This window comes from Dreissena polymorpha, chromosome 11, assembly GCF_020536995.1.
Source record: "Dreissena polymorpha isolate Duluth1 chromosome 11, UMN_Dpol_1.0, whole genome shotgun sequence".
Lineage (NCBI taxonomy): Eukaryota > Metazoa > Mollusca > Bivalvia > Myida > Dreissenidae > Dreissena > Dreissena polymorpha.
This window is the reverse complement of record NC_068365.1, coordinates 84,538,356-84,551,929: the sequence shown is the minus strand read 5'-3', so window position 1 is coordinate 84,551,929 and position 13,574 is coordinate 84,538,356. Positions and strand designations below refer to the sequence as shown.

Genomic DNA, 13,574 nt, shown 5'->3' with positions numbered 1-13,574 from the left:
TATATAGCTCCCATTACCAATGTTAATGGGGATATAATAAAAAATTCTTACACAAAAAAAGAGAACAAATGTTAATATGTATCATGTGCCGCTTTCAGTCCATATCATACAGAACTAAATATGTCACAGCCACTCATCCCCCATGGACACAAATTATAAATTATAACCAACAAGAGGGCCTGAAAGGCCCAAAGTATCCCCCGCAACATATGCTTTGTTTGCGGATGGGTGCAAATTGGACGGATGAACATAATGATAGATGGACGGACGGAGGACAATAACACAAAACTAAGACAAAGGAAGGTTATATTCATACCAAGTTTCAAAGAAATCTGCCAAAGCACTTCCAAGATATGGCTCCGGTCACAAAAATGCCTATGGTAAAAAGCATTTTTTCAAGATACAAAGGGCCATAAGTCTGTTTTTAACAGATGGTGTACAATGCCATTTGGCGTGCATCATCCTCTTATGCATATATATACTCATACCAAGTTTAAATGAAATCTGCCAAAGCACTTCCAAGATATGGCTCCGGACACAAAAGTGCCTATAGTAAAAAGCATTTTTTCAAGATACAAAGGGCCATACCCGTCTCTAGATTTGCCACAGATTTCCACCAAATGCCATCGTTTGCCATGTAAAAGTGTGGCAAACGGTGAAAATTTGATGGAAAACGATGGAAAATGGTGAAATGCCATCGTTTTCCACTAATCGATGGAAATCAACAGTGGCATTCGATGTAAAACGGTGGAAATTTGATGGCAAACGGTGAAAAATTGGACTTAGTCTATTTTTGAAGTGGAAAATGTACATTTTGAATAGGAGAAAATGGCTCTTAGAAAATTTTGCAAGAAAAACTGAGTGGCAAACGGTGGAAAAAAAACTTAGAACATTTTCAAACAAAATGCTCTCTCAGAACAGAAAGTGAAAAACAGTTCTTTATTCAAATTGAATGTTCATCTAATAAAATGACATTGAATATGTGAAATTGACAAATAGAAACGGACATTTTTGTATTTCTAGATGTAAAACATGCATAATACATAAATTATATACCGGTACATAATTGATTAAATGAAAAGATAGTAAAATAGGTAATGGTATAACATAATCAGCTCCCACAACATGTCTTTCTATAGAGGTATACATTCACCACACAAAGCTCAGTTAAATAAGAATTATAATTATTACAACTCTCAACAGAGACCAGATACAACTAATCCCCTTCCACAGAGTTTGGAAATTCTGCAATTATTTTACTGCCTTCTACTTCAAAGCTCATCAGTACTTGTTGAATGTAAATTGCCTTTTCCACTGTTTGTTCAGCACTGAAACAAAATTACAAAATACATTTTCCAGTTATGATTTATATATCATTTTGAAGACATTTATAGACAGAATATTATTTTATACTTCTTTTTTTTCATAAAATTTCCGCTTTTGGGGATTCTAACTGCTATAGTACCTTGAAATGAAACATTTTGGCAATTTGTAATTGGGAAATTGTTGAACTCAAGTAGTAACTAATCAAGCACTATCATATTTTGTTTCAATAAGTGTTCCTTACCTAGAGTATTCAACAATCTGCAGATGTGGCACGTTGTCTTGAAGAAGCTTTTCTTTCACTTTGAGTTGTCTCCCTACTGCTAGAACAGTAGACGTTTCAGTGTTTTGAAGAAAGAAATCAACCTCCAGAAACCGTTTGTTGACACTGGTTTCGCTGACTATGACAGTATGCGAATTTCTCTTCTTTACTTTGGTACAACTTTTGCTTGACACTTTAACACCATTTACAACTATTTTCTTCACAAGTTTGTAGTGTGTCAATTCAATGCCCATTGCCATTTTATTGATTTGTATTTTCAAGTTTTCAAATAAATGCCCTTCAAGCTTGTATTGTCTTTTCACTATACATGGTTGATATGTGTCTTTTGTGTTCTCTTTAAATTGAAATTTAATGAATTCTTGCACTTGGTGATTATGAATTGCTGGTGCAACATTTTCAATATGTTTTTCAGCCATTAGTATCCAAAATATTTGAAAGCAAACATTTCCAGTTCCATGTATTGTTTTTTTTATTTGTCCATTGAACGATTCAAAACTAAAACATGACCAAGCCCACATTGGTCCCCAATTAGCAACACATTTACTAATGTGCAACAGATTGTGCATGTTTAGACCCATAATATTGTTTAAATATAAAGAGTCTGCAGTTTTTACAAATGTCCCCAACAACATTTCTGCCCTTTCAATGTCTGCTGATGTCATTCCTTCAGTGAGAAGGATATATATGCCTTCCACTAACAAACTTAAATGTTTGAGGTAAATGTCTGGTAAAATTCCTTTAAGGCATGGTATGCTGTAAAAAAGAAGCCAAACTCTTAGTTCAGAAGCTTTCCAGTGCTTTAAAGTTGAACTTATTCTTCTTGGAAGTCTGTGAACTGTTTGTGGTGGTGTTAGCTGCATAAGCCGTTTGTCAACTTTTTGAACTGAATGCCCAATATAAAAGAGATGACCTGAATATTTGTTATCAAACCAAAATGTCAGCAGCTTTTTAGTTATGCCAAGGAGAACGCCATGCATGTAGTCCACAACGATATTCATATTTAGTTTAAAGCCATCCAAAAACAGCAACACACTTTGTCCCTGAAAACCATTGACAGTCGTGCAACTTTCTTGAGCCTGTTTACTATCTTCACGTATACCAGTACTTGTTCGTAGATTCCTTGATTCTGTGTATGGGAAAATCTTGCAATGTCCTTTACCACTCTTAACTTGAACACCTTTGTCATAACAAAACACACACGGAAACTCCCCGTTAAATTGGGTCATTTTGAGAACTGATGATCGGGCCTGAAGATCCATTGTTGCAATTATAAGCTTTGCTCTGCTTTTAATTTCTTTCTTATCTATTGTAAATGTAAATCCTTCTGTCTGTAAATGTTCCAAATCTTTCACGAATTCTTTCAGATAAATTGTCATTGAAGGCTTGCCAATGCCTTGCCACACACCCCAAAGAATCATATTTTTTTTTCTAAAATGTTTGTGTCTAGGTATTTCATTTATTAATAGGTACACTGGCCACATTGACACCCCAGAACTTTTAAAGAGTGGTACACCATCAGTAAAAAGTGTAAAGGTTATATTATTATTATTACTAAGAAAATTGCCAGATTGTTTTAGCAGTTTGTAGTTATCTCCGTCAGTCACATCAGTAATATTTGGCGTACCCTCACGATAGTATGTTTCTTGTATTGAGTCCCACACTCCCGGTTTGGTAAGGATGTCCTGTAACTGAAGTTTTAAGTCTCCAGTCATGAAAAAGCTGTTGTTCTTCACCGTAGGTGTTTTTCCAGGGCAAGCAGGTGTTGTGCATGTTTCGCTGCCTTTGACTAGTGTATTCTTACATACATTACAGAATGTAAATGATTTCAAGAAATCTTTGTTAAAGCCACATCTCTGTTTAAGCAAAGAAATGTTGCAATCGATAAGGCTACTATCTGGTACATAGAGGTTCAAAAGAGATAGCAAATCTTGTAAAGCTGTGTCTGATAAATTGTGGCGACTAGCAAATGCTAGTACTACCAACTCATGTTCTAGTTTAGTTATTTTAGAACTGTACTGACTCTGTGTGCAGTCGGGGCATTGAACAACATAAAGCGGTGCATCACACATTGTAGTGGTAAATGCATTTTTTGGCAAAACATCTTCATCGTCTGTGCCTGATTCAATATCCATATCCGATTCGAAACTTGAGCAAGTAGATGTTGAATCATAATCTTGTGAATTTCCAGCTTCAGACATGTTGTCTTTTATTGATTCCCTATCAATGTTTGGGTTGGATTCTACATTTGTCTCATAGTCACTGGATTCGTCTTGCACCAGACTAGCGGTTTCGTCGTCATGTCTTCTTCTGAAACGTTACAACAAATTTAAATAGTCGCATCACATTACGCAAGTCTAATGCTACGCTGGTCTGAAAAGTAGTCAGTCAGAAAATAAGCAATCACCATATCGTATAATCGGTCAAATATAAATGCCTTTGCTACAGCGTTTGTTGCTCTGTCAACACCCGTATACAGTATTCCAACCGCCGCGCAGAGATTTGACTGATTCCGAGCATAGCTGGATATCAAATCCCCACCATCATCACCAATGTGTGCCGATGATTGATTCAAACATTATATTTAAAATTTATAATTTTAATTGTTATTTTTAAGTATTATTGTACAAATCATATAAAAAACGTCCATTCATGTATATTTGTTCATTAAATTACAATAGATAAGAAACAGTTAAAAATAAAAAATCCTTCCAGACTTCCAAAATCGGATAACAGCTGCGTAGAGTTTGACAGTATTTGTATTTTTCATAATTGAGCATCGCTTAACCATGCACGAATCGAAACAAGCCACATATTTTAATGTATACAACCAACACAATTAAAATTTTATAAAGGAGTTAAGTGTTTGGTAATTATTATCATTAATGTATTTCAATATCAAATGGCATAATGATAAATTTAATACAAGCAAACCGGGTTACCCTGCTTACATTGGCAACAACATTGGTGCTTACTTTTTTAAACGCCAGGCAGTTGTTCTGGGCATGCTTAGTTCATCATTTTTTTCATACTGCTTGTATTGTCGTTTCTGTAAATTTACTGAAATGTAATTAAATGCAACACTCAATGCTAATTTTTAAATAAAATTGTATTATCATGTTGAACAGCAAAGAAACAAAATCAACAACAACAAAAATGAAAAGAACACCATGTTAAAGTAATGATACTTCAAGAAACTAAACCGACAACCATTTGATCTGCATGTTAATCAGCGAGTATTAAGAAAATTTATAATGCCAGAATGCAAGAAAATCAGCAGTTTAGATAAAAATGAAATTTTTCGCCTTGGAGAAATTTAGAAGACGCCTCATTTTGGCAAAATCGTTCTTAATTAAAAAATAAGAACATAATGTCAGAATTTCGCAGGTAGTTTACATTAACACCATACAGTTTCAAAGTTGGATTGAACAGTACTTATTTTTATTGTTTGTGCGTGAAAAGCTCACGATATGATTATGAACAGTGTGCGGAATTTGTTTATTGTTTTCATTTGACACGTTCACGTATCAGAGGTGTGCGCCGTCTAATGATATGCGAGTTAAAAATCACAAATTCACAATCACATCGCACTAGTATGAGTATGTTGCATATAATTATAAATAAACAAGTAAACAAAGTTGAAACGAGTGGGTATTTAGCCACAGATAACATTTTAAAAAAAACTCCCAGGAACAAAAGGCCGTCTTCATAGCGAGTGTTATTAATTGTATTAGGTCTTTTCGGTACCGTAGAAATAGAGAATATTATGTGAGTGTCGGATAAAGACCAAGTTTATCATTCGAACCATGGTTCGCGCCGAGCATGATCAACTTTATCTGTATTCAAAACTGACATAATATTCCATTTATCATTTTATTTCTTAAATTTGTGCATAAATAATGTTCAAATATCGCATTTTTAGACGATTTTGTTCGTCCGCAGTTGACAAACGCAGATTCTCCAATTTTTGGAAAAAGCCAATAATAATCTAAAAATAGCACGCGACAGGTTTATTCAACAAGGTGGGATAGAGGCTAGTCGATCTATTTCATGGGGTGTTATACAGTTAATGCATGTCTGATAATGGGATAAACCAGTATCTAACATTCACTCACCTATGGAAATGTTGTGTATTGAAGCCAGGTGTGTAACAAGAGTTTGCTTTCGGCTTAGAATCTTCGCGCACTCTTCGATTGGACACGCCCATTGTTTTTCTGATAGCTGACAGTTGTGTATTGTATCTTCGTCGAAACTAAAACGATCATGTTTATTTATGACGTGTATTGGCCATAATAAATAACTAATTTAAAATATTAACAAATATGATAATGACGCAGGATATCTGTTCTATTTACAGTCGATCGTTCATCGTTTCAAATTGGTGATGGTTTTATAACTGTGCATCAAAATGACGATTCCATTTCGCCTTTTCCCCCATAACATAAGAGACGAATGTACGAGTCATATTTAACTGCATTTTGTTTAACCTAACAGAGAAAAAAAATTAATATAAGTTAAAAATCACACATTCTAGCACATTGTATTTTACTTTATTATAAGTACGTTTGCTGCTTACTTGTGAGTTTGCTCTGCATTGTTTCCAGAACCACTTGCCATTTTACATCCCGATCTAGGTGCAGTTAAGTAGATACACACATGCTTCTTAAAGTCAGCGATGGTATTATTAATGTCAGTACTTTATATTAATAATTAAATTACATTACTAAGTTCTGTCGACGGAAGACCGATATCCCGCTAATTAACTGTGCAAACAAACTCAATCTTCAGTTAGTAAATTAACTGCCCATCCCAATCCTGTCCCTATCTTGTTAAACACAAGTGGTCAGCTGCATTGGAAAGCTGCCAAATCACGTGACATGGTTTGAATAGGAGCAGCCTTTCGCCAACTGATAAGCCCGCCCGTTTTCCATAACTTCGCCGCAATTTTAGCATAGTGTACACAGGTGTTTTTATAAGGGTGTTTGGAATCTAATCTGCAATGGCTGATCAAGTTGGACTTTTTATTTGGATCAACGATGTTCCTATTAGTGGAAGTGTTTTGAAGTTGAGTAATATTGTATTTCCCAGAAGCGATTATTAGTCATATGCTGTTGGACAAAACGTGACAGTGAAATGTCCAGGCTTTGGGAAACATGATGCCGTGATTGCTAAAATTGGAGGTAAGAATTTAAATATGTTTAGTTTGTTAACGCCTTTTTTCCGTTTTACTTAAGATAAAATTCAATTGTTTTACTTGTGCACACCCTTAGCAGGATGGCATCAGAGCATTATGGCAATGCGCTTTTAAATAAGGCTTGAATATAAATTGGTATTTTAAACGCAAAATACATGTAGAGTTCTAGTTCACACCTATTTCGTTTAGACGCAAGTGAGAAGAAAGAATTTGAGATGCTTCTAAAGGAGACAAACATATTCACAAGACTTCTTGATGAATTAAGCATTCCTCAGGCTAAACAACAACAAAAAATTGATGGTGGCGACAGGAGCAATCATAGTCAGTTGAGCATGCTGATCCAGATTCAAATGTAAGTTGCTCAGTGAAACGTGTGCTGCGAGTGATTTTCATACATAACATGTTCGCAAAAAGCATTTAATGTATAAGTGGACCTATACTGTTCATAGAGTTAATAATTTCAGTCGATCATGATAAATGTATTTTTTAAAGCAGGCAAACAACAACTGTCACGTCACGTGATCAGTCTTTTTTTAGATCCGAATGTTGACAGTACGCGTTGTTTAATTGGTTGATATTTTACGATTGACCAATCGGCGAATGTTTAACAGGTTGATGTTGATAACTAAGGCAATATGGCGACTCTCTTTCGTTGAGAAAAAATTCACAAAGTTTAAATTGTTAATCGGTAATTATCGGATATAATTTGTTGTCAAATATCGAAGTTCTGGTTTATATTATTGTCAAAGTAATATATACACCATGTGAAATTTGTACGCGTGTAGTAATTGTTGCATTTTTATTGTATTTTGGTTGAGAATCGATGTTTTGCAACTTTGGGACAGACAGTTTCGTTTCAACCTTTCAGATTTACTTTGTATTTATTTACAAATTAAAACTCCTGACTAAATGGGTGAAAAAGTGTGTATTAGAATGATTACGACTTTAATCCTTGATCTGGTTATCTCTGTTATCATTTATGTAATTTATTAACGTAAGTAAAGGCTCATAAAAGCTGACGATCCGTAATTATTACCGATTTTTAAATATTTTTTTATAAAGGTTATCAAAAAACAATATGTATTCTATTGGACATTACCATAAACAAATAGACAGTACAACTTGTTTTGAGCTCAATATACAGTGTCTTCCAAGTAAATTGTGTTTACAAACAATCAGTTTCTGTACAATACATTGGTAGTGATATAATAAGCTACTTTCTGCTGGTAAAAAGTTGTTTAAAATAGAATTAAAATTGAATTTTCTTTCGGCTATTTTTAGCACTCATCACTGCTTTTAGACTACAAACCACGTTAGTTGCAAAGTTGTAAACATTTCTTCCAATTATGAAACAGGTACATGTGTATATCTTCCATAATTCTTGACAACCTTGCACATAAGCTGTGTTATTATCATTGTTTATGCCTTTTTATGTGTGTGTTGTTATTGGTAGGTGGCACAAACGAAGACGAAAGTTATAAAGCCAAAGGCTGTGAAAAGGAAGATAATTGTTGATGATGATCAACTGAACAGCACAAAGGTAAGCAGCTTTTTTATTTCTGAAATTCTCCCTTTCGTGAACAGACATGGCATATATATGCATTAAACTTTATATTCAAATTAAACTGATTGCACAAAGAATCATTTTTGTTTGTAATATTATTTTTTTTATAAAATCCTTCCAGTAAACATTGATTCTTATCCCATTTTTTTTTTGCGACTTTTCAGCAGAAGAAATTAGAGCAAGTGGCGGAAGACTTAGCGCTATGTGATTTATCACCACCTAGGTATTGTAATATATTGCACTTAAAAGCAAAATATATATGATTTATCACAAAATATTATTTTATTTACAATTTAAAGCTTACAATTAAAAGAAAAATATGTTTTAACCAGTATCAGGTTATTTTGCTTTCAAGTAGTTTCCTGGCCCTGTTATTTCCAGGGTTCGACACTAAGGCACGTCCGACAGACATTGTCTAGTAAGATCGGTGGTCGGGCTAGTCAAACTGCGGGCTAGCTTGTCCGACTGGTCGTACAAAAAAAAATCTATACTGATTCATATAACTATAACTGAATGCTGTGAAAACCTTTATTTTTTAATGTGTAAAATAACTCTAGTATCCGTTATTTACATTAAAACAAAACTAGTGTATTTAAATAAACGCGGAGCATTCGCATGATTCATTGCTATTTTTAGACGCAAAGAAGAGCTTCCTGCAGATATTGCTTGTTTAGATTGGTCAAGTTGTCATGAATATTAATGATTTTCTGCAGTGTCGTAAAACTGTAGAGCATGATTTTACGACTTCTATCGAAAATCGGTATCGTCAATGTAAACATTTTTGCGTAGCAGACAAGAGAATGTAATTTAAAGAATGGCTTTGTTCAAGTTCAGATTTTCGTCCGACAAATCAGTTAATAAAAAAGAATCCGACGCTTAAACTGACACGAAACGTAAATATGAAGAAACACGAAAATGTCAATTTTATCCTAGATGGAAAATCGAGTCAGTTCCCATGGATTGAATTTGACGGAGTAAAGCAAAACAAATGGTTTATTTTATTGTTTTACTCTATGCATAAAAAAAATCTGGTGTTCACTTATTATTTACTGATAAATCCTGATTAAACAGTTACATGACACAATTGTGTTCATTAACTATGTCATTTGTGGTCTAGTAGACATCAGGTTCGGGCTAGTACATTTTAAGAGGAGCTGGTCCGACGGTCTTGCGGTAAAAAAAGTTAATGTCGAACCCTGATTTCACTCCAGGTAGTGACTGGTAGTCTCCACTTTGGTAGTTTTGCTCCCATTACTATCATTATGATTCAGTTATTGATCAACAAACCAAATATTTTGTTTTGCTCTAATTTATTCTATAAATAAAATATGAACAATTATGAACAGATCATTTATGTCAACAGGATCAGTTTAACATATAACTTTAACTTTTTACCATTATGGGAAAGGATACCTAGACATAAAAATTGGTTCTGAGTCCAAAACAGAACCATAATCGTCAAACCTAGACTCAGAATGTCTGAATGGATTTTTTTTATTTATCAATTTCCATGTATCAATTATCACAAATAAAGTTCTAATTCACCAAATGATGTGTATGCTCTTCGAATATTGTTTGGTTAACAGTAAATGTCATAATATCCATTACTGTGTAACAATTAAGTAAATGAACATTTTAATTGAAATTAGTCTATTGTTCTGCAAAATACTTCAGGCTTGAGGACACTGGATGTTTGTTCAGTACAAGCATGGCAGTACTCGCTGACACTCCAGTAAAAAAAAATACTAGTATGCCCACTTCCTCTCCACGACCATCACCTCCAGTCACGCCAAGACGATTTTCCCAAAGACACCAATACCAGTGCTGTAATCATCAGCAAGAGTTGTTTAGTTTGAGAGCGTCGGTTACCAGCCTAGAGTATTGGTGCAAACAGATGTGGGATGATTTAGCTGTAAGTTTTTCCATTTGTTTTTGTGTGTTTTTTGTTTGCTATAGTTACATGTATTTAAATTTCATTAAAGTATATGTAGTTAAAAATGGAAAATTACATGGGATAAACATCAAATTGATTATGTAAATGTTATTATTATGTTGGTATTATTTCAGTCTGTTAAAACTGAATTGGCGAACCTGAAGCAGGCAAACATTTGCAGTACACCCAGGCATACTGGTACACAGGATAGCAGCAAGGTAACAATAAACAATGTTGCTTTTATGTATATTGGTAATTTTATTTAAAGAACTAAATGAAACATACCAGGGTTTTTTAAGGCTCAGGAGAAGAGACCCGAGCCTTCATATATGGGGGTGGGGGCTGGGAAATAGCGTGTGAAAAAAATGGGGACAATAAGCACGCAATGTTACTTAAAGGGGAATGAAATGTCCAAATGTACGTTTCATTTTAGGAGAAAGGGGCATGAATAAAAAAAATCTGAGGGGATGTAGCCTGTTTTCTGCTACAGCTATAGAATAAAAAAAGCACTGCCTGCCCTTGTGAAATTTGTTCCCCTTTTGATATTTGACATGCATACCAAATTTAACCTGAAAATCTTTGCTCAATTCTGAGAAATAGACCTTAACAAAAAGATCTACCCATGCTGAGGGTGACATGTGGGTCACAACAATAGCTCCCTTTTTGAAGTGTTTTGATACAGGCCATGTTATTTTCTCGAGACAGTCTTAAGGGTCAAATCACTTATTTAATGACATGTACATCAGTTGTTCCGTTTTAACAATGATCTTGTATGCAGTATATTTGTTATGTGGTTTGTTAATCTCTCTTGCAGTCTTTTCTTGTTATATATCTTATTTTATCTTAACTAATTTGATTTTGTTGCATTATAGCCTGTTGGATCTCCAAACAGCACAATCAATGTACTACAGACTACCCCCATGTCTAGTGCATCAGCATCAGCTAGTGCTGCTTCCTCTATTGGAACATATCGAGGTTACACCAAGGTATTTGTGTTTTTATAGTCTTGGAAAGTCACTTCTATATGTAAATTTTAAGTAAAATTTGGCAAATATCTAGTTTAAATATTTTCTAGTGTTTGGTGTTCTACAAAATACACATGCTAGGCAGTTAAATAATAAAGGGAAAAAAAGATCTCATAATTACATTGTTTTCTTTTGTATTCAGTTCAGATTAAAAAAAAATGGGTGCTTAGTTTTTACTGGTCTCATTTCACATTTTTTATTGTTGTAGAGTCAAGTAGTGGCTGAAATTGCGCTGTGCAAAAATTACAAGAAGGCCACAGCAAAGGTGTTCCGAATGCTGTTCAACAAGGAGGAGGTGCAGGGAAGATCTCTAAGTGGTCAGAGGGGAAACAGTGGCGATGCAAGACCACAAATTGAAGACAGGCAAAAACTGTCCTTTTTACAAGGTGACATACACATTTGCAAATGAAATTGTTACCTTATAGGTTACGATTATTTTATGTATTTTAATGATGTTTTTTTCCCAAACAAATGCCATTTAAAATATGTATATTTAATATAAGCAACCAATAAGGGCAGTATTCGCTCAAAAATCCCATTGTAAAGCAACATGTTCTTAAATAATTAACATTTTATGGACTAAAAAACTGGACTTAAACACTTGCCTTTAGCTAGGTTTAAAAAATATTGGGACAATAAGAAAACACCAAGTGACCCAACAATGTCTTTTTAAGTGTGTGTTTTTTTTTTGCTTGTTTTTCAGAATGCATCATGGAGGGTTTCCCAGCATGCTCAAAAGACTCTATCAACATCGTGTTAAGACACTTGTTGAAGCCATCAAGAAACAATTTAAATGATAATTAATATGTATATTTCTGTGTTTTTTTATGTCCCTCAGTCTGTACAGGGGACATATTGTTTTTGCCCTGTCTGTTTGTTTGTTTGCGTCAAACTTTAACTTTTGCCATATTGAAGATAGGAACTTGATATTTGGCATGCATGTGTATCTCGTGGAGCTGCATATTTTGAGTGGTGAAAGGTGAAGGTCATCCCTAAGGTCAAATACATGGGGGACACAGTGTTTCACAAACACATCCTGTTTATATTTTCATTCATGTATACACGAAAAAATATTATAAATATATACAATATTTCTTTACCTACTTTGTATTTTATTTATCCTTTTTAGCTCACCTGAGCACAACGTGCTCATGGTGAGCTTTTGTGATCGCCTTTTGTCCGTGGTCCGTTGTGCGGCGTCAACATTTGCCTTGTTTACTCTCTAATTGTACATCTTTTTCATCCAATTGCCATTTTCGGTGGCAAACGGTGTAAAATATTACACCGTTTTCCACTGGATGGCAAACGGTGGCATTTTGTCTATGTACTCCACTGTTTGCCATCGTCTGTGGCAAACGATGTAAAATTTTACATTGTTTTCCACTGGATGGCAAACGATGGCATTTTGTTTCAATACTCCACCGTTTGCCATCGTCTGTGGCAAACGATGTAAAATTTTACATCGTTTTCCACTGGATGGCAAACGATGGCATTTTGTTTCAATACTCCACCGTTTGCCATCGTCTGTGGCAAACGATGTAAAATTTTACATCGTTTTCCACTGGATGGCAAACGATGGCATTTCGTTCCAATACTCCACCGTTTGCCATCAAATGCCACCAAATGCCATCGATGATGTAAATTCTTCCACTGTCCTCTTTTTTTTTTCACCGTTTGCCACTGATTTTCATCGAATTTGATGTTCCAATACTCCATCGTTTGCCACTCTTTTTTCCATGTAAAACGATGAAAATCGGTGGCAAATCTAGAGACGGGTAAGTCTGTTTTTAACAGATGGTGTACAATGCCATTTGGCGTGCATCATCCTCTTATGCATATATATACTCATGCCAAGTTTAAATGAAATCCACCAAGAACTTCCAAGATATGGCTCCGGACACAAAAGTGCCGGACGGACGGACAACGCCAAAACAATATCCCTCCGCCTCTGGCGGGGGATAAAAAATCTTCTTAATATACTTAATACTTGAGCAAAATACTACAAGTGTCATATTTTTATGAAGCACACATTTATATCTCTCACCACATGAAGTTGAACAATGACAGACATAATTTTGCAATAATTGATTGCACAAAAAATGCCTCCCTTTCAGATCACTTAAATATGATCTTTCTTAGGCTGTTGAGTGAAATTTGCCAGCATTTGAAGAAAAGTTGAGTTAAAAAACATTTGTTTTTAAATTAATATATTCTTCCAAAGAAACTAGAAATGCGTCACATTTGACACTGATGAC

At 34.6% G+C, this 13,574-nt stretch overlaps 2 protein-coding genes across 2 annotated transcripts; one reads left to right on the top strand and one right to left on the bottom strand.

The window, feature by feature from the left end:
* Window positions 1-1,061: 1,061 nt before the first annotated feature.
* LOC127850306 (uncharacterized) lies at window positions 1,062-1,938 on the bottom strand. The gene is made up of 2 exons (XM_052383248.1): window positions 1,568-1,938; window positions 1,062-1,328 (listed from the first exon to the last, which is right to left on the bottom strand). Exons 1-2 carry the CDS (start codon window positions 1,843-1,845, stop codon window positions 1,217-1,219), a joined length of 390 nt encoding a protein of 129 aa, XP_052239208.1. The 5' UTR covers window positions 1,846-1,938; the 3' UTR covers window positions 1,062-1,216.
* A 6,377-nt stretch (window positions 1,939-8,315) lies between these two features.
* Window positions 8,316-12,305, top strand: LOC127850305 (uncharacterized). Its single transcript, XM_052383247.1, has 7 exons — window positions 8,316-8,337; window positions 8,526-8,584; window positions 10,036-10,273; window positions 10,429-10,512; window positions 11,167-11,280; window positions 11,528-11,705; window positions 12,023-12,305. Exons 3-7 carry the CDS (start codon window positions 10,070-10,072, stop codon window positions 12,121-12,123), a joined length of 681 nt encoding a protein of 226 aa, XP_052239207.1. The 5' UTR covers window positions 8,316-8,337; window positions 8,526-8,584; window positions 10,036-10,069; the 3' UTR covers window positions 12,124-12,305.
* Window positions 12,306-13,574: the final 1,269 nt, after the last annotated feature.